The sequence below is a fragment of the Sparus aurata genome, chromosome 5 (genome assembly GCF_900880675.1).
Source record: "Sparus aurata chromosome 5, fSpaAur1.1, whole genome shotgun sequence".
NCBI classification, from domain to species: Eukaryota; Metazoa; Chordata; class Actinopteri; order Spariformes; family Sparidae; genus Sparus; species Sparus aurata.
The window spans coordinates 35,304,003-35,326,520 of NC_044191.1; the positions used below are offsets into that span (position 1 = coordinate 35,304,003).

Genomic DNA, 22,518 nt, shown 5'->3' on the forward strand with positions numbered 1-22,518 from the left:
TTTTTTACATTTTAAGGACTTGAAATGTTCAAACATCAGCCTGAAAACTGCGTTTATGGTCGTGAAACAATAAAATCCTGTGCTATTAATTAGACTTGGTTAAAGAAATATGAAACAGCAGAAACAAATATAGTAACAACAGGAAGTCTTGCAGGTTTCAGATGTTGAGTTTTCCTCACAGAGTTGATAATAATGATCCAGATCAAACTGCAGCCAGAGTTTCTCATACTGCTCCTTTAATGCACCAACAGGCTTAAATGTCAGACGGGCTTAAATATAAAACACTTGTGGTTTGTCACATTGTTGTCGTGCAGAATTTTTCTCCAATGATTCATAAAGAATAATAATGTGTTCATTCTCTAACTTGCTGCAACGTCCAAACTGCAAACCAGCTTATTCTGTGTGATCTAACAGGAGGTTTGTGTGCTCATTCATTTCTGGGGTTTAAGTATTTAATTAGTACCAAAGCCAGCTCCGGCTAATCTTCTCAACACTGACTCAACATGTGACCCGGCTGCTAACCAATGTGAAGTCCAATCAACAGCCTGAGCCACTCAGAGACAATGACGGCTTTGACTTACTGCCGGGTGCCCAGTGGACAAAATGGACGCTGCCCGACCCGATCGAGGCTCAGAGTTTGGAGCAAAGTTTGACGAGAAAGAGATTATGGACGTTTTTAAAAGTGCAAAACACTTCAAACACACACAGAACGACCAATCAGGTGATGCAAGGTGCCTGGACTGAGATCCAGGTGAGTCATCATCAGAACTTTAGTAATTCGGCACCTTTAAAACTGAGTTTACAAAGCAAACGCAGGAAACTCCAGAAGACAGAATAACAGAATCACAAACAGAAACTACAGAGAAGTTAAAACAAAAAACAAACATTTCCATAAAGATAAATATGAATAAAAGGAATAAAAGTTTTTAAAGCCCCATAGAAGGAGATGAACCAGATGTTTTCTGACCCGGTGGTTTCTGTGCCTGAACCGAACCAGAACATCAACACAGTGTTCTGATGAGAGAGAAATATGAGATTCAACCTTGACAAACGTGAAGTTGCCACAAAAAAACGTTCAGGTTGAACTTTTCTTCTGCAGAAACGTCCTCAGATCACATTGATTCTGGGTCCTTTCAACCAGCGTTGATCAGTTAGTTAGTTGGTTGATTGGGGGATTGATTTGTTGCACGATTGCTCGTTTGATTGTTGATCAGTTTGTTGATTGATCGTTTGGTTGGTTGGTTGATCGGTCTGTCAGTCGGTCGGTCAGTTGGTGGAATACGTTCTCAGTTGGTTTGTTTGTTGATTGATCAGTTGGTTGGTCGATTGATTGATTGGTTGGTTAGTTGGTTGAGAGACGATGTTATCTAACATCTCTGCTGACTTCTCAGGGATCAGTGAATGGATCTTGAAGTTATTTGCGTGGCAGGTATCTTTGACTGAGTAGTAAAAGTTTCGTTTCATGCTTTCTAGTGATTTTATTCGATCTTATTCAAAAAATGAAAATCAAGCCTTTTTTAATATCTCTGCTTGTGGCCACGACGAAGAAAAACGCCTTGAGTTTTAATATTAAACTCTGTCTTCTGAAAACAAATTAGCACAACATTCATGTTTTTATAATCCAAGTTAGTGAGCAGACTGAAAGGAAACACGGACGTCTCGTCGGTCTGCACACAGGCCGACTCCCTCCGCTGCAGATGAAGCAGATGAAGCTCTGGAAGTGGGACAGGCTATTTGGACAGGAATTAAGGGGTGTGTTAAATTTCTGCATGCATGATCAATGGGGTTGAATGGCAGGGACGGGGGGGAGGCGGACGGGGGGACACAGACAGCAATGGCTCACTAATGAGAGATGGACCGTGTGGCTTGTATCTCATTACCAATCAAAATAGCTTTGAGTCTTGTGCAGAGGGAGAATGAGGGCTGCAGTGTGTGCTGCATGTGCTGGGTTTTGATAAACCGGCCTGTGTGGTGCAGCATTAGTCACAGCAGTATCTGAGCTGCTGGACACACACACACACACACACACACACACACACACACACACACACACACACACATACACACACACTGCCCTCTGTCTGCTCTGCCGGGGAGTTCTTCTCTATAGTACAATGGGACTTAATTACAGGTCAGTGGCATGTCTCAGGGAGATAGAGGGAGCTCTGTTACCCTTCCAAATACAGTATAATGCCATCTTCCCAAGGGTGGGGTGAGGTAACAAGAGCTCCGCACAAAAAGGTGCTGATAGGCTGAACCTGAGAATGGTATAAGGTGATCCAGGCGGAGAAAGTGAGCGTTTCACACTGAAAGAGAGAGGAAAAGATAAAGGAGTGCATTAACTCCGAGAGGGTTTCCCCCCATTCAGTTTGTCCTCTTTCCTTCCCGAGCGATCGTTCCAGGAGTCTCAAACAAGAGAGAGCATCCGAGACAAAGACGTCTGAAAGTTTGGGAATTCAAGAAATCAGATGCAAATGTGCACACAGGATGATTTAAACTTAAATAATAAAGTCTTTAAACAACATCAGTGGCACAAAGTGTTCACCGTGTCTGCATGATGTGACATTAAACATCCTGATCCTGGACACAGAGTCAGTCATGAATAAAGAAAAGATGTTCCTGAGGAGACGAGCACAAAGAAAAATACAACAGAGATAAACATGGTTTAATAATCAAAATGATGACACTATGTTGATATGCAAGTTTATTCATGGCGAGATAACAAAGTGCTTCAAGAGAAAAATGTTCAAATACAAAGTTAGAAGAAGAAGAAGACACAGTATCACCAGACTCCCTTAACAAATGTAGTAATTTTGAGTGTTGTTTCATGAGGAGAAACTGAACAAACTTTGTCAAACAGCTACAACAAATTCTGAATCATTGTGTCCTTGTTGTAAATTCAGCATTAAATCAGAAGCTGAAGTTGTTTGTCTCCTTGTAAAAAGTGTCAGTTTGTTTCTGTGAAACACGAAGAAGAAGCCACAACAACTACAACTATTAATCATAACATCACCAGACCCCCTTAACAAATCGCCCAATTTTAAGAATTATTGAGTGGGGAGACACTTAACAAACTTTGTGAAACTTATCTATGATAAATTCTAACTCACTGTGTCCTTGTTGTAAATTCAGCATTAAATATAATACATGAGGCCAACTTTCATCACAACCTCACCAGACTCCCTTAACAAATCAGCTAATTTTAAGAGTTTTTGAGTAGCGTAACACTATAAAGATTATGCAACTCTATCTACAACAGATTGTAACTCATTGTGTCCTTGTTGTAAGTTCAGCATTAAATCTTTCAGCTGAAGTTGTTTGTCTCCTTGTAAAAAGTGTCAGTTTGTGGCAGCATGTCTGTACCAGCCTGTCTGCTTCTGTGTCTAAAGTGCTAAAGTCTTACCTGCCAACATTGATCAGCTGTTTGAACACACTGTTTACACTGATTTCACCATTTACACTCCATTTATGAAAGAAGAAACATGTTATTGATCTAAACATGTCACATGTTACAAAGACACTAAACAGTAACAATATAGGCTACTTCTTTGTCCCCGTGGAGAAAGTCCCCAGACTCCCTTAACAAATGTGTCAGTTTAGTGAGTTGTTGAGTTGGAGACACTTTATAAACTCTGTGAAACTCTGTCTCTGACTCATTCTGCATTATTTGGACCTTGTTGTTCATTCAGCAAATGTTCTACATGAACTTCTTTCTGTCTTTGTGCAGAAACATGGAGTCTGTTTGTCTCAGTGATCAACATGTTAGACACATGTTACTATCAGGTGTTACCGGGTTCTGGAGTCAGTCCGGTTCAGGGCTTCATCCTGATGTCAGGACGTTCAGATGTGACACAGCAGCACTCTCTAGTGGCGTGTTGGACACATGAAGCATGTTGCATGTTCTGTTAATCTAATGTCGTCTTTATGGCCTTTAGTTTGACATTTTTTACCATCATGCATTAACTTTAAAGTTTCTACTACAGTTAATTCAAACAAATGAGTGAGAGGATCTCTGGACTCGTCCTGAGCTCTGTCTCACTGTGAAATCAGAAATATCTACATGTGTAAATCCACCACTCTGCTTTTCTGTCATGTTTTCTTTGCTCGTCTTCTTCTTTGTCTGCAGCGTCTGCAGCTCTGAGCTCAGCCGTAACATCCCCTCATTGTTATTTATTGTTTTTAAATTGTACTTTGGTCGGTGTTGGGGATTGAGGGAGAGGGGACAAAGTTCACAGGGAGCATGAAGGAGGAGGGGGTGAACAGGAGGAAGGTTAACAAAAAAAAAAAAAAAAGAAAATTGACCTTTGAAAGGAAAACAGCAGGTGGAGAGCTAAAACCAGGCGGCTCAGGACACATCGGGAGGAAACTCTACACAGGAAAAATGAAAGTATAAGAAGGACTTCAGACACGATGAGGCCCGCCGCTGCTCGTCTGTGAGCCTGGAAGTGCACACAGGAGCCGTGTTTGTTTGCGAGGCGGCAGCGAGGTGAGGCGTCAGAATAATGGAGGAGAGGATAGAAGAGAGAGACAGAGTCATGGCGAGGCCGAGCCGTCTGACCGCCCTCCAGGAGCAGCTGGTCTGGGCCCTGCTGGGGTCCGGACTGTCCCGGGACGTCCTGGTCCAGGCCATCGGGGAGCTGGAGCGGGACAGAGCGAGCGCCGGCGCCGAGAGAACAGAGAGGGGGGACGGAGAGAGCTCCGAGGAGGGAGAGATGGATTTCCCACCGCCGATATACCGAGAGCTGGAGAAGCTTCCCCCACAGGAGGCGGCCAAGCTGAAGGCTGAGGTGGATCAGCTCCTGCAGTGAGTCGCTCCTCTCTTCTTTCTCAGGCTGAATTATAAAATCATCTGTTACCTCCAGGAGATCTCAACCAAACACCTGAGAGTTCAAATATAAGTTAACCTGATGACATTTTTCTCTTAAAGCTCAGTTAAATGTCTGCCTCCTCCTCCTGCCTCTCCGTCTCTCTCTCTCTCTCTGCAATCCGGCTTTTGAGGCGAATTTAAAGCGGGTTCCTCCTTTGCTAGTTACTAATTACCCGACCCCATCATTATACTCTCCGGCCATTTCTTAATAAATAAGCTGCATGCATAGGTGAAGATTAATGGAGCAGGGCTGGTCATGTGAGGCTCTGTGTACACACCGTGTGAGGGACGTTTCTCCAGGCGACAATCAGCTTTTTTACTGATATTTGGAAAATGCTGTACATGTTATCAGACACTGTTGAGTATTTTTAAGAGGTATTAAAATGCTTTATTAGCAGCTGTTTAAAAACATATTTTACAACATTTTCTTGTATAAACAACGTCTGAATCGTTTAATTTGTTGTATTTTTTTTAATTCTGTGTATTTTTCTGCTCCTGAACTGACAGAAACTGTTAAAAAAAGGCTTCTTAAAACCTTTAACACGTTTTCCCCTCCACTGATCTGAGTGCTGGACTTTGCCCCACTGTGCTCTCTCTTATCTCGCTCTGTCAATAAGCCTCTCTACTTCCCTCTGACAGGCCACACTATATGTCTCCTGTTATGGCAAACTGAGCCTGTTAACACACTTATTAAAAGACGTTTAACTGAGAGAGTGAAACACACAGAATTACACCAGAATATAAGGGAGGTTAACACACACAAACATGATGTGTCTGTCTAACAGAGGCGACCCCTGGCACGTCGCAAAAATGGTGAAAAGCTACATGCAGCAGCACAACCTCCCTCAGAGAGAGGTGGTGGAGTCCACCGGACTCAACCAGTCACACCTCTCACAGCACCTCAACAAAGGCACGCCCATGAAGAACCAGAAGAGAGCGTCTCTGTACACTTGGTACGTCAAGAAGCAGTGCGAGATCAGCCAACGTGAGTACAACCAGCAGCTGCTTCAGACGAGCATCAAACATCTGGAGATTCAGACCTGGTGTCAACATCTGTCCTGAGAGACCACCTGTGATCAGATCTCACTTCCTGCTCCGTATGCAAATAAACACATATGTCACTGGAATAAACAGACAGAGAGAAGTTCATGTAGAACATTTGCTGAATTAACAAGAAGGCCCAAATAATGCTGAATGAGACAGAGACAGAGTTTCACAGAGTTTATAAAGTGTCTCCAACTCAACAACTCACTAAATTCAGTGTTTTTTAAAGGGAGTCTGGGGACTTTCTCCACGGGGACAAAGAAGTAGCCTATATTGTTACTTTTTAGTGTCTTTGTAACATGTGACATGTTTAGATCAATAACATGTTTCTTCTTTCATAAATGGAGTGTAAATGGTGAAATCAGTGTAAACAGTGTGTTCAAACAGCTGATCAATGTTGGCAGGTAAGACTTTAGCACTTTAGACACAGAAGCAGACAGGCTGGTACAGACATGCTGCCACAAACTGACACTTTTTACAAGGAGACAAACAACTTCAGCTGAAAGATTTAATGCTGAATTTACAACAAGGACACAATGAGTTAGAATCTGTTGTAGATAGAGTTGCATAATCTTTATAAAGTGTTACGCTACTCAAAAACTCTTAAAATTAGCTGATTTGTTAAGGGAGTCTGGTGAGGTTGTGATGAAAGTTGGCCTCATGTTTTATATTTAATGCTGAATTTACAACAAGGACACAATGAGTTGGAATTTATCATAGATAAGTTTCACAAAGTTTGTTAAGTGTCTCCTCACTCAGTAATTCTTAAAATCGGGCGATTTGTTAAGGGGGTCTGTTGATATTATGATTAATAGTTGTAGTTGTTGTGGCTTCTTCTTCTTCGTGTTTCACAGAAACAAACTGACACTTTTTACATGGAGACAAGTTTCACACAGTTTGTTCAATTTCTCCTCATGACACAACTCTTAAAATCACTACATTTGTTAAGGGAGTTTGGTGATGCTGTGGTCACTAGTTGTAGTTGTCATCAGTTGAGTCGGCCACAGCTGGAGGACACATGTTGCGTACACGTCGCTCTGAATGTTCTCTACATGATCGGATGCATGTCGGGGTCGTTCACCCCTCAGGACGGATGTTGACACCAGGTCTGAGCAGCTCTTAGAGGGAGTCTGACAGAGAGGTTTAAAAAAAGGGAACTATTACCTTTCTCTTTCAGAGTTCACCAACGCCAAACACGGCCTGTCGTCAGGGGAGGAGCCGGGGGAGGAAACCAAGAAGGGACGGAGGAACAGGTTCAAATGGGGTCCAGCGTCTCTTCAGATCCTCTTCCACGCCTACGACCGACAGAAGAACCCCAGCAAGGAGGAGAGGGAGGGGTTAGTGGAGGAGTGTAACAGGTGAGATTGGATTATATTAAAGGAACATCCAGCCATTATCTCCTCCTCCCTCCATTCATTCATTCATTCATTCATTTATCATCATGCTCTTCCTCCGTCAGGGCGGAGTGTATCCAGAGGGGGGTGTCTCCCTCTCAGCTCGCCGGCCTCGGCTCCAACCTGGTCACCGAGGTCCGGGTGTACAACTGGTTCGCCAACCGCCGCAAAGAGGAGGCCTTCCGACACAAACTGGCTCTCGACACGCCTTACACCACCCAGTCATCCTCTCACCCCACCCTCCCACCAAGTCCTGAGCACGGTAACAACCGCCATTCACCCGGCAGACATAGACTCCTACATCTAAATATTATTATTGGTTGCTTAATTTTGGGATAAAAACAAATATCTGTAATAGAACTAATCATCGAACTAGAACCACCAGACTCCATTAACAAATGTAGTAATTTTAAGAGTTGTTTCAGGAGGAGGAACTGAACAAACTTTGTGAAACTTATTTATGATAAATTCTAACTCATTGTGTCCTTGTTGTAAATTCAGCATTAAATATAATACATGAGGCCAACTTTGATCACAACCTCACCAGACTCCCTTAACAAATCAGCCAATTTTAGGAGTTGTTGAGTAGCCTAACACTTTATAAAGATTATACAACTCTATCTACAACAGATTGTAACTCATTGTGTCCTTGATGTAAATTCAGCATTAAATCTTTCAGCTGAAGTTGTTTGTCTCCTTGTAAAAAGTGTCAGTTTGTGGCAGCATGTCTGTACCAGCCTGTCTGCTTCTGTGTCTAAAGTGCTAAAGTCTTACCTGCCAACATTGATCAGCTGTTTGAACACACTGTTTACACTGATTTCACCATTTACACTCCGTTTATGAAAGAAGAAACATGTTATTGATCTAAACATGTCACATGTTACAAAGACACTAAACAGTAACAATATAGGCTACTTCTTTGTCCCCGTGGAGAAAGTCACCAGACTCCCTTTAAAAAACACTCAATTTAGTGAGTTGTTGAGTTGGAGACACTTTATAAACTCTGTGAAACTCTGTCTCTGACTCATTCTGCATTATTTGGACCTTCTTGTAAATTCAGCAAATGTTCTACATAAACTTCTTTCTGTCTTTGTGTAAAAAACATCATGTCAGTGTGTTTTGTTTCTTTGCGTGCAGGCGGGGAGGTGACGTCTGATCACAAGTGCTCACTCAGGAGTTCACTTTAACTCCTTGTTGTTGTTTCCAGGTGTGAAATACAGCCATCAGATCCTGTGTGACGCAGTGAGCTCAGTCAGAGGAGGTGGAGGAGAGAGAGTGGGTCGTCTTGTGGTCAGTCCGATCCACCTGGAGCCCAGTCACACACTCCTCGAGACTCAGAACCTCAAACAGGTGAGAGGTCGTGTCACAATCCCTCCCCAGTGTGTATGGTAGACTACCTGCACGCCGTCCTGATCATGCTGTCGTCTGCTCTCAGGTGTCCAGCGGCGGCCCACTGCCCCCAGTAAGCACTCTGACCTCGCTGCACAGCCTGTCCGCCTCCCCCGCCTCCTCACAGAGCCTCATCATGGCCTCGCTGCCCGGCGTCATGAGCCTGGGGGAGTCCTCGCTCCTCATCGGTAATCCGGCTCTCCGTTTCCTTCCTGCGTTATGTGAGAATAAACAGAAAAATCACAGAACAATGTTGTTTGTTTTCCAGGTTTGACCTCCACACAGCCTCAGACTGTGCCTGTCATCAACAGCGTGGGGGGCGGGTTCACCACACTGCAGCCAATCTCCTTCCAGCAGCAGCTACACGCCTCGTCACAGCAGCCATTAGCTCAGCAGCTGAGCCACATGGGCGCCAGTCCCTTCATGACCACCATGGCACAGCTGCCCTGTCACAGTACGTCCACAGAAACCACTTCTGTTTCCTCTCACCTGTCGTGTTATTGATCCATCTAGATTTTAGTTTTTTTCATTTTGAGGTGAACTGTCCCTTTAACATGTTCACTCACCTGTTCCTCTTCACAGTGTACAAGTCAGACTCACCTCAGTACCACTCGTCCAGTCTGCTGTCTCAGGCCATGGTCATCGCCGACGGCAGCAGCCTCGGGACGCTGACGAGCCTCGCCGCTGTCCGGCAGGTAACGAGCTCTGACGTGGAGCGACTCTGTTAACAGGTGAAGGATGAGATACTCAGGTGATCGCTCATTTCTGTTTTGTGCAGATTCTAACAGCAGATCCTGAGGAAGAGACAGACTCACCTTTACAAGAAGACTCTCTACAGCTGCAGCCACACACACCTGTACCAGGTACGCAGCCGGAGGACCAATTACATCCTGATAACTAGATCCTGACAGAACACTTTAATACTCTCAGCTGCTTCTCAGAGACCACCAGGTGGAACAGATCACCTGGCTGAATCCAGTTACATCAATTTGAAACACTGATATATTATAATGAAACTTACATTCATTAATTGTATTCTATCACACATCCTCCACCAGGGACGGAGCTGGTTTGTGTTCTGGGTCTCTGAGATCTTCATGTAGATGTTTTCATGTTTGTTAACAGCTGATAACATCTGTCACATCATAAAACCAGAACCCGTCCTTACAAAAGTTCTTGAGTTGTTGTGTTTTCGTGTCCAGCCTCCTCAGAGAGCCTGGATCTGTATCCTGCTCCTCAGACGACGGACAGCCATCAGTCTCACCTGCTGTCAGCTTCACCTGCAGACATCAGCTCCTACATCCCGACACAGATGGTGTCGACCGCACAGTAACAGAGTTCTGTCATCGCGCCCGGCCGGACTCAGGTGGGCCGCCGGCTGCCGGCTACCTGTGGAGTGAAGCTGGTGATACACCTGCAGTCAGAGGACGAATCAGCTGAGACGCTTCAAAGACTCTGAACGGCTGGAACACGAACAAGAATCCACGTTAGAGAAGATTCACTTTTGATACAACAATCAACTGAAAATCAACACTGAAACGTATTTTTATTAAAACGTAACATTCAGAAATTGTACATTAACTTGGAACTTTTAAACCGCATGTTACCTGCAATTTGTTTTTGTTTCTGTCACAGCCTCTGAATGTTTCTTAATGAGCAACAATATGAAAAGATTTAACTGTGGCTTCCTCACATACAATATACAAATGTTTTGGAAAATAAATCCTCATTCTCTCGTTTCTCACTCGTGACAGACTGGATTCAGACCAACATTAGAAAACATGATTCAGTCCAGAGCTTTTTGCTCCTCGCCGTTTCCCTCTCGCTTCTTCTTCTTCTTCTTCTTCTGTTTCACTTTGACCGGTTCCGGCTCCGAGCTGCCGTTCTGTTGGAGAGGAGAAGCTGCAGAGTCACTCTCTCCTCCAGTCTGTTTCCTCTTTTTCTTCTTCTTCACAACACAGCTCTCCTCGTCCTCTTCCTCCACCTCGGCCTCTTTCTTCTTCTTCTTCTTCTTCTTCTTTGGTGTTTCAGAACAGGGAGGCTCTTCCGCGGGAGTGGAGGAGAACGAGGGTAAGAGATCTTTGACGGACACCGCTGCCTCCTTCAGCCTGGTTTCCATCTCACTGTCGCTGTCACTGTGACCAACACAGAAGCCAAATTAAAAGTTGAGAATACATCATCTCCTCTTACCTGGAGAGTTAAAACCGTATTTTTGGTTTCAGATGCTCCTTTAAAGATTTATTTAAGATGAATAAAACACAAAAGAGAATGTGAACCTTGAGCTTGGAGCAGGCCGACGCCTCACAGCAGCTGGAGGCTCCTCGGCCGTCTGTCCCGGGACGGACGTAGAAAACAGACGAAATCCTGAGAAAGAAAACAAAAATGTGACCGAGGAACATTTACAGAGGAGACAGCAGAATCTAAGAATCAGGAATAAGAAGAAACTTCACCTTCATCATCATCATCATCATTATTATCATCCCGGTTTGCTGATTCCACACATGATGAAGTTTCAGTCCGCGTCTCTGAAATGCAGCTGACAGTGAAAGATGTTGTTCAGGTGTGAAACTGATTGTAGCATTAAAACACAGACAGCCTCTCCGAGCTGCAGCGACTCACCTGTCCAGCAGGGTTCCTAACTTTTTAGCGACGTGTGTTCTGAACCCCTCGGTGACCTGCAGCTCATTGCCGTCGTGTTCATGTTTGGCGACGACCAAACTGTAACACAGCGAGACGGAAATCAACATAAAATTCACTTCTGACGTTTAACTCAAGCAACAACAGCAGCTGTTTTCACTGCAGCACCAACGAACTGTAACTAACTATTTATTTAATGTATTAATTATTAGCGATGCACCATATATATCAGAGCAAAGCTTTATTTTAGTTTTTATTGTAACACTGAAATTAAAACCATTAAATACATAATACAAAGCCGGAGAAGATAATAAGAATATAAGCTTTTCATCTTTGCTCTCTACACCCAAATCTCTCTCATCCTGATGTGTGCAGGCTGTAAACTTATCTCAAAACTATTATTATCAGTTAATAATCATCTAGAAAATGTCAAATAAACTGAAAAATGACAGAAAAAAAATCTGTGCGAAACTGAAATTAGATTTTTGAGGCCGATGCAGATAAACAGATACTGAGAAGTGACAAAAATCCAATATTGATCAATCAGCAGATTTCCACATATTGTTCCCTTCTTTGATATATTTGACATTATAATAAACCTGAGCTGCTGCTGAGGACAGGTGAGTCACCAGGTGAGTTACCAGGTGAGTTACCAGGTGAATTACCAGGTGAGACTGGCAAGTAATTTGATATATCAAACCAGTTGGCAGCTAGCTTTGTTTTGATCAACTAATTGTTGCAGCAATTCAGGCAACTACCTGTGACATCCTTCAAACATTCACACGTTTAACTTTATGTTAAACTTTTACATGTAGTCGTTACTTCTACATGTGTCACGCTCGGTGCATGCGTCACACTCGGTGCATGCTTACCGTTTCGACTGCTGCACACTGGCGTCTCCACCTACAACACAAAGACAGCAGCGTGTCATCAGCAGGTAAAACAAACCCCTGTGTGAGTGAATGAGTTCAGTTTATGGTGCCGGAAGTTAAATCCTGCAGGCTGCAGGAGGTTAAAGCTGAGTAAAGAACTCTGGAGTGCATTAATGACAGCAGAGATGTCGGAATGAGTGTTTCTGACGTTCACACATCTGCAGTCAACTTTTAAACCTCCTCTGCCTTTAAATTAGACATATTCCAGGTGGAGTTCTGAATGGGCTGGTGTTGTGGACTGTATCAGTCCGTACAGTTACGTCTTCTTCTTCTGTCTTTATTAATTCAGCAGGAAAATGTCTCACCTGTGTTTGTGTCCCTCCGTGTGTCCCACACCGCCTCCTGACACCTCCGCAGCGCCTCGTCGTCACTGCTGCTGGAGTCTTCACACACACCGACCATCTTTCTGACGGAGGCCGCCATGATGGATCCACATGTGCCGCTGCTGGGCTCTGTTGTCAGCCGGGGATTCTGGGTAATGTAGTTAGTTTGCTGGTCGAGAAGAAGTGAGCAGACACAAACAAGCTGTCAGCAGTGCACTCTGGCTGTCAGGTTTATACAGACGCACATTTAAATCAGTTAAACTAATAGATGTGGATGAAAAGTAATAAATAAATATGAGGAAAATTTATGACATAAAAATGACATTTTGAGTCATGAATAGTAAGTAAGCAAGTTTTTATTTATATAGCACTTTTTTAAAACAAAGTTTGCAAAGTGCTGCACAGGGCACAGTTAACATAAAACATAAACAACCATAAAAATAAACAAAATAAAGTTAATAAATGACTATGATATGAAAAGTCCTAATTTGGGATAAAAAAAAGTCAAACATGTAAGATAAAAGTCCTGTTTATGGGATTAAAATTCACCACAGAGATATAAAATAATAAATATGACACAAAAGGTCAAATTATGAAAAGGTCATAATTGTGACATGACAAATTGAAATTAGAAAAAAACATAATTACTACTAATTATTACTATTTTTGGGATAAAATGTCAAAATTATGAAATAACAGTTATAATTATTATCAAAATAATGAGGAAAAAGTATGAAATGTGAAATAAAAGTCATAATTTGGGATAAAAGGTCATAATTATGGGATTAAAAGTAATTTATCTGCCATACGAATTGAAATCAGACAATTCTGCCTTTTTTTTCCCCTAAAAAAAAAATGACTCAAACGAATCAATTGCTTAGCAAAATAGCTGATGATGAAAAACTGATCAATTAATCGTTGCAGCTCCAGTTTAGACAGAACCAAGAACTGAAACATCATCTATTTAAAATGAGCACTCAGTTTGCACCGTGACTGTTTGCAGACACTTTTATTTACAATTAATCCGATACAACATGAAGGCATCATTTGTAAAAAATCAGCCGATACGAAAACAAGAGTCAGACAGCAGGTCACAGGTCACAGCGCGGATCAGAACATTTCAGGGTCGGTCGGGTCGTCTTTTTGTGCAGATGTGCGATAGTGTTCCCACTTTTCAAGGCATTTAAATCATCAGATTTTAAAGTGATAATAATTTACAGTCGGAGACACATCGACTGTGTCGGGTGACGGAGTGAAGTGTGAGCCTGATATCACGTCTGCTGAGGTTATTAAAACTGTAAAATAACAAATTATTCAGAGTAAACAGTTTGTGAAACGACTCAACACACGCTGTTCCACACAAGGCAGAAATGCAAGATGAGAAATGTGACAACGAGCCTGATGTGAGTGTTTGTCTGACACGGAAAAGGACAAAACAATGAAAACTTGGATTTAAGGCACGTTGGATCCAGTGAGAGGAAGCCCAGATCATCAGGGAATTTAAAAACTTCCAAACTGTTCCGGTTCCCATTTCATAATTTAAATGATGAAGTCATGTGAAGGTTTAAAAGCGTTCTGACTTTCTGGTCGCTGCTGATTTACATTCAAATGTGAAAATCAAAACAAAACAATATAGTTGGATCAGAGTGGACACACAGACTGGAAATGACGTCACAACAGGGATCAGTGCAACTCTTCATCGTTACAACCTCTCCTGTGTACAAGTCAACATTACTTCTGTCTCTTGTGATCAAATCAACACCAATCTGATAAAGTGTAAACAAAACAGATGAACATCCAGCCGGGTCTTTGTTTTGTGGACTGTGAAACTTCACCTGACTTTACATCAGCGTGAGGGAGGAGATGATGACTGGCTTTTTTATTTTGGGGTGAACTGTTCCTTTAACTAAAGTAGAATTACATAAATTATCAATATCGTCAACGAGCACTTTAAAAACAGGTCAACTTTTGTTTCTCCTTCATTGTTATAAGAGCATAAACCAACAAGATGGATCGCTGCTGTCGTTTTGTGTTTCTGTGGTGTTTCATCAGAGAGACACAATCAAGCTCTTCTCCACCAAATGAGCTCTGGTTCTTCAAAGTCGGAGCTTTCTAGCGAACCAGCCCACCAGTTCTGAGCGTGACGGTTATACAACCGACGTGTAGAATATCAAACATCCACTTCAGGTCGAGGAAAACCTGCCATTTTCTGGTTCTAGTTGGAAAAGATCTTTTCTGGTCAAAATACTCCGAACAGTCGAACGTTACGGGCTTGAACCCAAACACAAACATCTAAAAAGGACACTCCTAAAGAATGGGATTCACAGTGCTGCATCAAATAAACCAGGAAGGCCACAAAGGATTAAATAACTGTGATTAGACGAACTGTTGGGGACACAGACGGCACACTGAGAGTCTGATTCTGCTGCTGTCTCGTCTGTTTCATGAATCCCAGAGTTTGATAGAACAAACAGTCGATTTCCTATCGAGAGCTAAAACGTAACGGATATTATCAGGATGAACACGACATGGCATCATGAAAAGTTCACGCTGTTCTTGAATTATAAGACTAGAGACTAGATTGGTCAACATTTAAGGAACAGTTCACACAAAAGCTACGGAAATGTTTTATGGACTAAAACTTGAGAACAAAATGACAAAATCTTCTTTTTTGGGTGAACTGCTCCTTTAAAGTCGAGATGACGCTTAAGTATCTGACACAAACATCCTCGACGACTCACAACTGATAACAGATATTAAGGAAGAACAAAACTCAAAGTCAGCTCACGCTACATGATCGTCTACGACTAACAACAATACTGCAAAACATCTACACGACTGCTCGCTGCGTCTCCACACACCAAACACAACTGTCAGCTGCAAAGAAAACACACTGATAACATACTTCATACTTCCTTAACTATACATACTTTAGTAAATGAAGTTATAACTAACACAGTCTAACACAGGCTCCGTGACTCATAGTGTCCCTTTCCAGCAGAGACGGCAGGAAACTTAAGGCAGTAACATGAAGCTCGTACAACAAACCCAAAGACAGAACAAAAAGGTTTCAGTCAGATTTAACAGAAATATTTAAGAGCATTCCTCTGAGCTGTACGAGGTCCTGATGAATGGATCCAGGATTTCATAAGAAGGCAGACGTGGTCCGTTGATGCTGAAGAATGTTGTAACGTTCGTAGGAATGGAGAGAATATTTCTGTCCCCCAAGAAGAAGCTTCTGGATGGTTGTAATCCAGGAAATCAATCCCCTGGGAAGTATTGCACACATTCTTCCCTTCAGCCTTTACAGACCTCCATTGTAGGCATAGTCTGCCTTGTTGTGCATGATGAGTTTGTTGTCCACAAAGTAGAAACTGTCTGATCTGGTCTCGTAAGGGTGCGCCACCATTTGGCGAACTGGAAGAGGAGAAGAAAAGGAAAGCAGTGAGGACCAACGTGTGGATTATTGTGTGAAATGTGCATCAACGTTAGAGAGTCTTGATGAGATCAGAACTCACTGAGGTCGTCTGGAAGCTGTGGGAACTCATAAATGTGTTCACAGGTGTTGCGGCTGTTTGGGATGCAGAAACCGAAGTCAAAGTCGAAGTTCTTGAGGAGGCGTCCCTGGAAGTAATGCCTCTCGATCATCCGGAAGCTGTTAATGGGCCGGTCGCCCACCGTGAACTCCACACTGAGGTTCAGAGACGGAGCAGAGAAAGAGACTGAACATAAGAGTCTGATTATTATGCTCATGCATGTTTAATCAGAGAGTTATGATCCATTTACTTACGTTGCACCGACTGTACACAGTTTTAGGAAGGCTGGTGTGAACTGATATCGCACAAATCGTCCTGCACTGGTGTCGACGTCTCCACCGTCCTCCACACCCTCCACAGGACCTGATGAAGGACGCACGTTTAGTCTACTGGCATTTAAAATGTAAACGATAATGCACCGGCATACATCTTTTTATTATCATCTGTTACATGTCATTGCTCCCACAGTCTCCTCCTTCATGATGATATAAAGTCAGATGAAGTGTCGTAGTCCACAAAGCATTTCTGAAGCTTCACAGTAAAGCAGAGTTGCAGGATTCTGCTCAACAACTGAAGCAGCTGGAGACTTGATTTAAAACTGGGATATCAACGGTTACATATGATGATCTTTAGGTTCATTTCCATACCGACACCTGCTGTGTCTCAGTTCAGGGTCTGCATCCTCTGAAGGACTCGGCCTTTGTGCTCTTTGAAGGCGAGTCCTTCAGAGAGACCTTGTTAACCTCGTCAGCCGTTGTTAAATGTGACGGTCTAGCCTTTGGAGCATTTCCTGGTTGCGTCACCAGATGTTTTACCCTTATGTCACGATTTCTGCGAAAGTGACGATCTACGCCAGGTGATGTCGCCATTTTCTCTCTTTCTTTCTTCTTTTTTGGGCACGCAAAGAATCTTGGGATATGTGAGGTCACGGAGGATCGTAGCGGTGCGTCCTCCAAAAACAGGGAAAAGAAGGAGCATCTGGAGGAGCCTTCAGACTGGGACAGCCTTCACGTAGCGTTGTGATGTAATTGGCTTTCAAATGCTCCTCTGAAGGATGCAGACCCTGAACTGAGACACAGAAATAGTGTCTACTAACGGATTCGTTTTTAATTGAGGGCGAGGGATTTAAAGAGTTAGTCCAGTACCGCTAACTCGAGGATCAGCTTCAAGTCAAGCTTGCCAGGGCAGACAGGCTAATGTTAGCTCTGACAAGTGAAAGTTAACTTCACATCTACCTGTAACTTCATCAGTGCTGACTGGGAGTCAGGAGGTCCAGTTAGTGTTCTCCTCACTCAGAGCCTCTCGGTCCAGGACACGTCAGACATCATCACAGAGAAGCTAGAAGAGCAGCTTCTCTTGTGTTTCACACCATTTTGCGCTTTCTTCATAATTAAAAGGCAAATCATCTGTTATTTAACTGAAACTTATATCCCTTTTTAAAATGATAATAAATAACTGGCTGTGTTCAATGTCTCCAGCCACTTCAGTTATTTAGCAGAATGCTGCAACACTGTTTTGCTGTGAAGCTCCAGAAATGTTTGGTGGACTACGAAACTTCACGTGACTTTCCATCAGCATGGAGCGTAACTGTGTCTGTGTACGCGTCAACTTATAAAGTGTTAGCGCTCCTGTGACAACAGACAGAACGACAGTCATCAAGCAACTGACTGCATGAATGTGTAAACTGACAATCACTCACTTGAAGTTGAATTAAATGGATTCTCTGGAGAAAAACGAAAACTTACAAATGCAGTTTATTGGAATCTGTCCTACACTTAAGGAATATCAAGTTTAGTGGAGTTTGTACGTCACTTACCACCGTTGGGAGGTTTGGCGATCTCAAACAGCACAGTTCCCGTCTCCAGGTCTCTGATTTTGAAGCGTGTAAAATCAATGTTGTAGATATTGTCCTCAGGTTTACAAAGATAATCTGGAATGAGTTAGAACACAGAGAGTTCATGTTTAGACAATCACAAACATGAAGTGAAAAGGAGCTCCTGTGCACGACAGTCTGGGATATTTTGTGAGATTCACCACGAACTTAAAGGATTCATTTTGTGTCTGGTTACAACACACTTTGTCACCCTCACTTAAAGAACTGGGACAGAACCTGATGAACAACCAGGAGTTTCAGTATCTGTTTTCTGGCTCCTGCACCTTGCAGCAGTGGTGATTAATGCTGCAGCTCGCAGCTATTCAGCAGAGTTAGAGGAGGGAAGTCATGCCATTGTTGTCTGGTCCGGGAAACAGCCAAAAACAATGGGAGGCATTAAGCATTAGCTGCTACAGTGTTGGACCGGGTGTCAGATGACGGAGCCTGGGGTCTGACTCACAGGGTTCAGGGTGGAAGGCGATGATAATTTAAGGGAACCAAAGAAAAGAGACCAAGAAATAACAGATCGGATTCCTGTTAGCAGCACTTAGCAAAAACTCTGACATTAACAATGAATCAAGTGATTATGTGTCATGTGAAAGCGGTTGGTCGCACTTTCAGCTGCGTCGAGTCAAACTATATCTTTACTTCATTAGTTTTACCATGCTGGGATGGACCTTCTCCAGAGCTGGGCCAAAGCGTGCCCGGCTGACCCATGATGATCCCCCTCGTCTCGCCTTTTTAAATGTTTCTGTTTGTTCAGCTCAACTTCTGTAACTTCTAACTGAACAGCTGTGATTTGAAGTCTCTCCATGTCACTCTTTTTTAAATAGCTTTTCTCGGCTTTAGGGAAGTTGAACAAATATAAAACCACCATGGATCGTTTGTCGTTCAAGGTGTCCTATTAACAGTTTTATATGTGTCTGAAATTAAATTCAAGAAGTAGCTCCTAAATCCTGTTCAAAATGGACTCATGCCTAAACAGAGCACAGCCCAGCTCGCAGGACATCACCAAAGTCCTTTAAAGAAAGTCTTGGCACTTGGTGGCCATCTTGGCAACGCACCGCGCACAGTTTCACTACATCAACTTCCTGTTACAGCTTAATTGGACTTTAATTGGACTACTGCCATCGTCCCAGTATACAACAACCAGGAGGGAATCAATATACTGAATGAAGTTTGTCCAACTCCACCACGAGCTTTGGTATTTTGAAAATGTTGCATCTCCACAGTTTCCTTCCATCAATGTAATTCAAAATGTTTAATATCTTCAGCTGAAACAACATTAACTGAGTCTCCTCATCAGTCCAAAAATGTGTATTCTTGCTTTAACTCGCACCATGTTGAGACCTTTGTCATCGTCTAACTCGACTTCCAACCTCATCCTCTGGCTGTGTTAGTCCAACTTTTGAGAAATTCAATTAAGTACAATTAACACAATAGTCCCACTTTGTCTGACGTCATTTGAACGCAGTGAATGTTATTGGCTGATATCTTTCTCTGAGGCAGATGATTGTTTCTTCTGGGGGAAGGAGGCGGGACATGTGTCAGACAACCCTGACATGAATAAAGTCATTCATCTCTATTTTCTCTGGTCATGTGGCACCAGTTTCAAAATATTAATGTCTTCATTAATTAATCATCAGCCCACAGAACACTTCTTTAACGCAGCTTTACAAACAGGGGGCCCTGAACTATATTCTAACTGGGGAACGTTAGCTCAAATTCTCCGCTACGTCCCTGTGTACATCCTTCTACGGTTAACAATAGACTTGAGATGCCTCATATTAAAACAGATTAAAACGTAGTCAGTTAACGTTGCGTGTTTGACTCACACAACACCGTTAATCAGTATTTTTAAAAAAAGTAAAGCTCGTTTAATGAACTTATTGGTGAACCGATCTGAAAACTTAGCCACAATTAGCATTGGGTACATGATGTCCGTTGAGCGGGTGCGATCGTACCGACTTTAATTCCGTTAACTCCACATAACGTACCCTCGGTGACAGCCCGCAGACCCAGGACGTGGTCCGGGGAGATATCTTTGCCCAGAGCCCGGAGTTCATCCTCCGTGACCACAGGCCACTTCTCCGGCTGACTGCGCCTCGACTTCAGCTTCTTCAGCATTCCTCCGCCACTCTTTCGGTCCCTGTGGTTGGTCTCTGAGCCGGCGTCCGCGTCTTTCTGAGCCTTACTGACTGCCGCTTTGTTCCGGGAACCGTTCATACCGGACGCGGCGGCGGTTATGAAAAGAGCTGAGCTGCTTTTTAATTAGTGGTCGACTCAACAAACTGCGGGTGTCATTTCAAGATGGCGTCAAACGTTTATTGGGGACGGAAAAGTCCGATTGTGATTGGCTGAGAGCGGTGCCGATTGTCATAGTTACCGAGGGGGTGCGTTTGGTTTGATGCGCAGGTCCTCCCGTTTCTTCGTCGACCGTTACATTTAATGTGTTGCGAGAATACTATTCCCATGCGCCATTTTAAAATCTAAAAACTGTCACATAACATCGAGTCCGTTTCGCGGAAATATATGAACAGTCGGTGTGTTTGTTTCTGTCTCAAACAAACAGTCTGGATGTGCTGACGAACAGACAGCTACGAATTCCTGCTGCCCCGTGTCCAATGTCGAGTACACCCTTTGTCCCTGGTGTCGTCCACCGGGGGCGCTAGTGCTCTCTCTGCCCGGCGGGCAGGTTTGTTGCCGGAAGTTCCCACGGAAGAAGAGCGGAGCAGCGATGGTGCGGGTGAAGTCGAGGTAAAAATGTGCCCTCATGGAACACATGCACACATGTGTGTGTTCACCGTTGTTTTCTGACGGCTCCTGTTCCTCCTGAAGGTATTTACTGTGCGAGCTGAACGTGTCGGACAGGAGCAGCCTGCTGCTGCTGGATGACCGAGCTGTGTCAGCGGCAGTGAAGGCGGCGGTGGCCCGAACACACGGAGACTATGGAGCCGCTCTGTGCAGCATCAGGTTCAACGGTGAGGAAGTATTTAGATACTTTACTCAGGTTACAAATACAAGCACTGCATTCAGATAAAAAGTAGAACAAATAATCAGAAAAAAACTTAAAAGTTACTATAAATTTGTGTTGCATTGGCTCTGAGGCAGCATGGAAAGTAATGTGTTTGTCACAGACATGTAACAGAATTAAAGTACAATTTTTGTTTACAAAATATAATAATGATAATAATACATGTTATTTATATAGTGCTTTTAAGTACACAAAGACACTTTAAAGGTTAAAACTGAAATATAAAAACAACACACGTAAATATAAAGTAAAGAAACAAGTTATACATTAAAAGAGATTTTAAAAAGGTGAGTTTTGGTGAGTGTTTTGAAAGTGTTGAGTTCTGTACAGTCTCTGATGTGTTTGGGGAGTTTGTGATCTCGGGGCTTTTGCAGACTGTGATCACGAGCTGTTTGGACACGTCTGATGTTTTTTTGTCTCCAGCTGCTTCAGTTGTTTAGCAGAATGCTGCAACTCTGTTTTACTGTGAAGCTCCAGAACTGTTCTGTGGACGACAACGCCTCACCTGACTTTACATTTTGTCCTCTATCATGAGGATAATAAAGATTCCTCCAGGCTTAAACCTTAATGATGACACTGTTCTGGTAGTTTCAGCATGGTGAAGTGTTGACTCTGTTGTTTGTTTCTTTTCAGTGAAATATTTGAACGCTCACACTGGAATAGTGTTCCTGCGCTTCCCCAAAAGTTGTTACAGACTCCTCTGGTCTGCTTTGCCGTTCATCACCAGTATTGAGACTCGTGGGCAGAAAATCCCCTGTTTTTTCAACTGTTTGCATGTAGGAGGTGGGAAATTCAAAAAAACACATTTCATAATGAATCATCTTAAATATCAGTTGAACACTAATGAAAGGTATTCGTTTTCTCCAGGAACAATTAGAACATGTCAGAAGTTTCTGATTCGTTACAACAAACAGCAGCTTCATCGAATGCTCCCCACGTGTAAAACAAAAGGTAAGAGATCTAATCTAATGTGATTCATACTGAACTCTACAATTACAGTCGAAAGTGATCCTTTTATTAAGTTAAGTATATGTTAAGTCTTCAATAATAAGATCCTGATAATAACTTTAAATGTTTCCCAGTGTTGAAAATGAATCTTACACCATGTATTGAAACATTTCACCTCTAATCCTATTGAATTTTTTTTTTAACATCGTAGTCCGTATTAAAAACCTGAATAGAAGATGGACAAACAAAAATAAACTTGACATTTTTTTCTGTTTTTCTGATTCGCAGAAGAAGAAAATCAGGTTTGCGAAGCCATTCTGAACTGTTCCCTAACAGGAGGAAGAAGGGAAGCATTTGAAGATGAATTCGAGAGTGAAGAGGATGAAGAAGAGTGACTCACGATGTAGATTTCATTTGTCGAGTGGCTCTGATTTATTTTTATTTTTTATTTTTTGAGGGACTTAGAGAAAAGAAGATATGAAGCATATAAAGAAACACATACCCTACTGTGTGGAATTGCTTCTGAATAACCAAATCTTAT

The 22,518-nt window shown here is 42.8% G+C and overlaps 4 protein-coding genes and 1 long non-coding RNA gene across 7 annotated transcripts; 2 read left to right on the top strand and 3 right to left on the bottom strand.

Moving 5' to 3' along the window:
• Positions 1-4,316: 4,316 nt before the first annotated feature.
• On the top strand, positions 4,317-11,112 carry LOC115581930 (hepatocyte nuclear factor 1-alpha-like). 2 transcript variants are annotated; one of them, XM_030417526.1, is made up of 10 exons: positions 4,317-4,804; positions 5,653-5,852; positions 7,089-7,269; positions 7,371-7,567; positions 8,513-8,655; positions 8,741-8,882; positions 8,963-9,148; positions 9,277-9,389; positions 9,473-9,557; positions 9,897-10,417. In XM_030417526.1, exons 1-10 carry the CDS (start codon positions 4,503-4,505, stop codon positions 10,025-10,027), a joined length of 1,680 nt encoding a protein of 559 aa, XP_030273386.1. In that variant the 5' UTR covers positions 4,317-4,502; the 3' UTR covers positions 10,028-10,417. The 2 variants fall into 2 exon arrangements, with proteins under 2 accessions (XP_030273386.1, XP_030273387.1); XM_030417527.1 differs by lacking the exons at positions 9,277-9,389; positions 9,473-9,557; positions 9,897-10,417 and adding an exon at positions 11,102-11,112 and having other exon boundaries at positions 4,490-4,804; positions 7,065-7,269; positions 8,963-9,142.
• LOC115581934 (uncharacterized) lies at positions 4,323-7,191 on the bottom strand. Its single transcript, XR_003984081.1, has 2 exons — positions 7,076-7,191; positions 4,323-5,988 (listed from the first exon to the last, which is right to left on the bottom strand). It is a non-coding gene; the product is annotated as an uncharacterized LOC115581934 (long non-coding RNA).
• LOC115581933 (protein CUSTOS-like) lies at positions 10,222-12,751 on the bottom strand. Of its 2 annotated transcripts, none has more exons than XM_030417530.1 (6): positions 12,569-12,751; positions 12,204-12,234; positions 11,314-11,412; positions 11,145-11,230; positions 10,971-11,058; positions 10,222-10,829 (listed from the first exon to the last, which is right to left on the bottom strand). In XM_030417530.1, exons 1-6 carry the CDS (start codon positions 12,684-12,686, stop codon positions 10,481-10,483), a joined length of 771 nt encoding a protein of 256 aa, XP_030273390.1. In that variant the 5' UTR covers positions 12,687-12,751; the 3' UTR covers positions 10,222-10,480. The 2 variants fall into 2 exon arrangements, with proteins under 2 accessions (XP_030273390.1, XP_030273391.1); XM_030417531.1 differs by having other exon boundaries at positions 10,971-11,060; positions 11,156-11,230; positions 12,569-12,748.
• Positions 12,752-13,576: 825 nt separating this feature from the next.
• On the bottom strand, positions 13,577-20,374 carry LOC115582337 (protein unc-119 homolog B-like). The gene is made up of 5 exons (XM_030418277.1): positions 19,993-20,374; positions 17,939-18,052; positions 16,377-16,485; positions 16,105-16,277; positions 13,577-16,003 (listed from the first exon to the last, which is right to left on the bottom strand). The coding sequence occupies exons 1-5, from the start codon at positions 20,219-20,221 to the stop codon at positions 15,891-15,893; spliced, it is 738 nt and encodes a 245-aa protein (XP_030274137.1). The 5' UTR covers positions 20,222-20,374; the 3' UTR covers positions 13,577-15,890.
• A 295-nt stretch (positions 20,375-20,669) lies between these two features.
• LOC115582338 (ribonuclease P/MRP protein subunit POP5-like) lies at positions 20,670-22,396 on the top strand. The gene is made up of 5 exons (XM_030418278.1): positions 20,670-20,752; positions 20,834-20,976; positions 21,663-21,812; positions 21,897-21,980; positions 22,266-22,396. Exons 1-5 carry the CDS (start codon positions 20,733-20,735, stop codon positions 22,370-22,372), a joined length of 504 nt encoding a protein of 167 aa, XP_030274138.1. The 5' UTR covers positions 20,670-20,732; the 3' UTR covers positions 22,373-22,396.
• Positions 22,397-22,518: the final 122 nt, after the last annotated feature.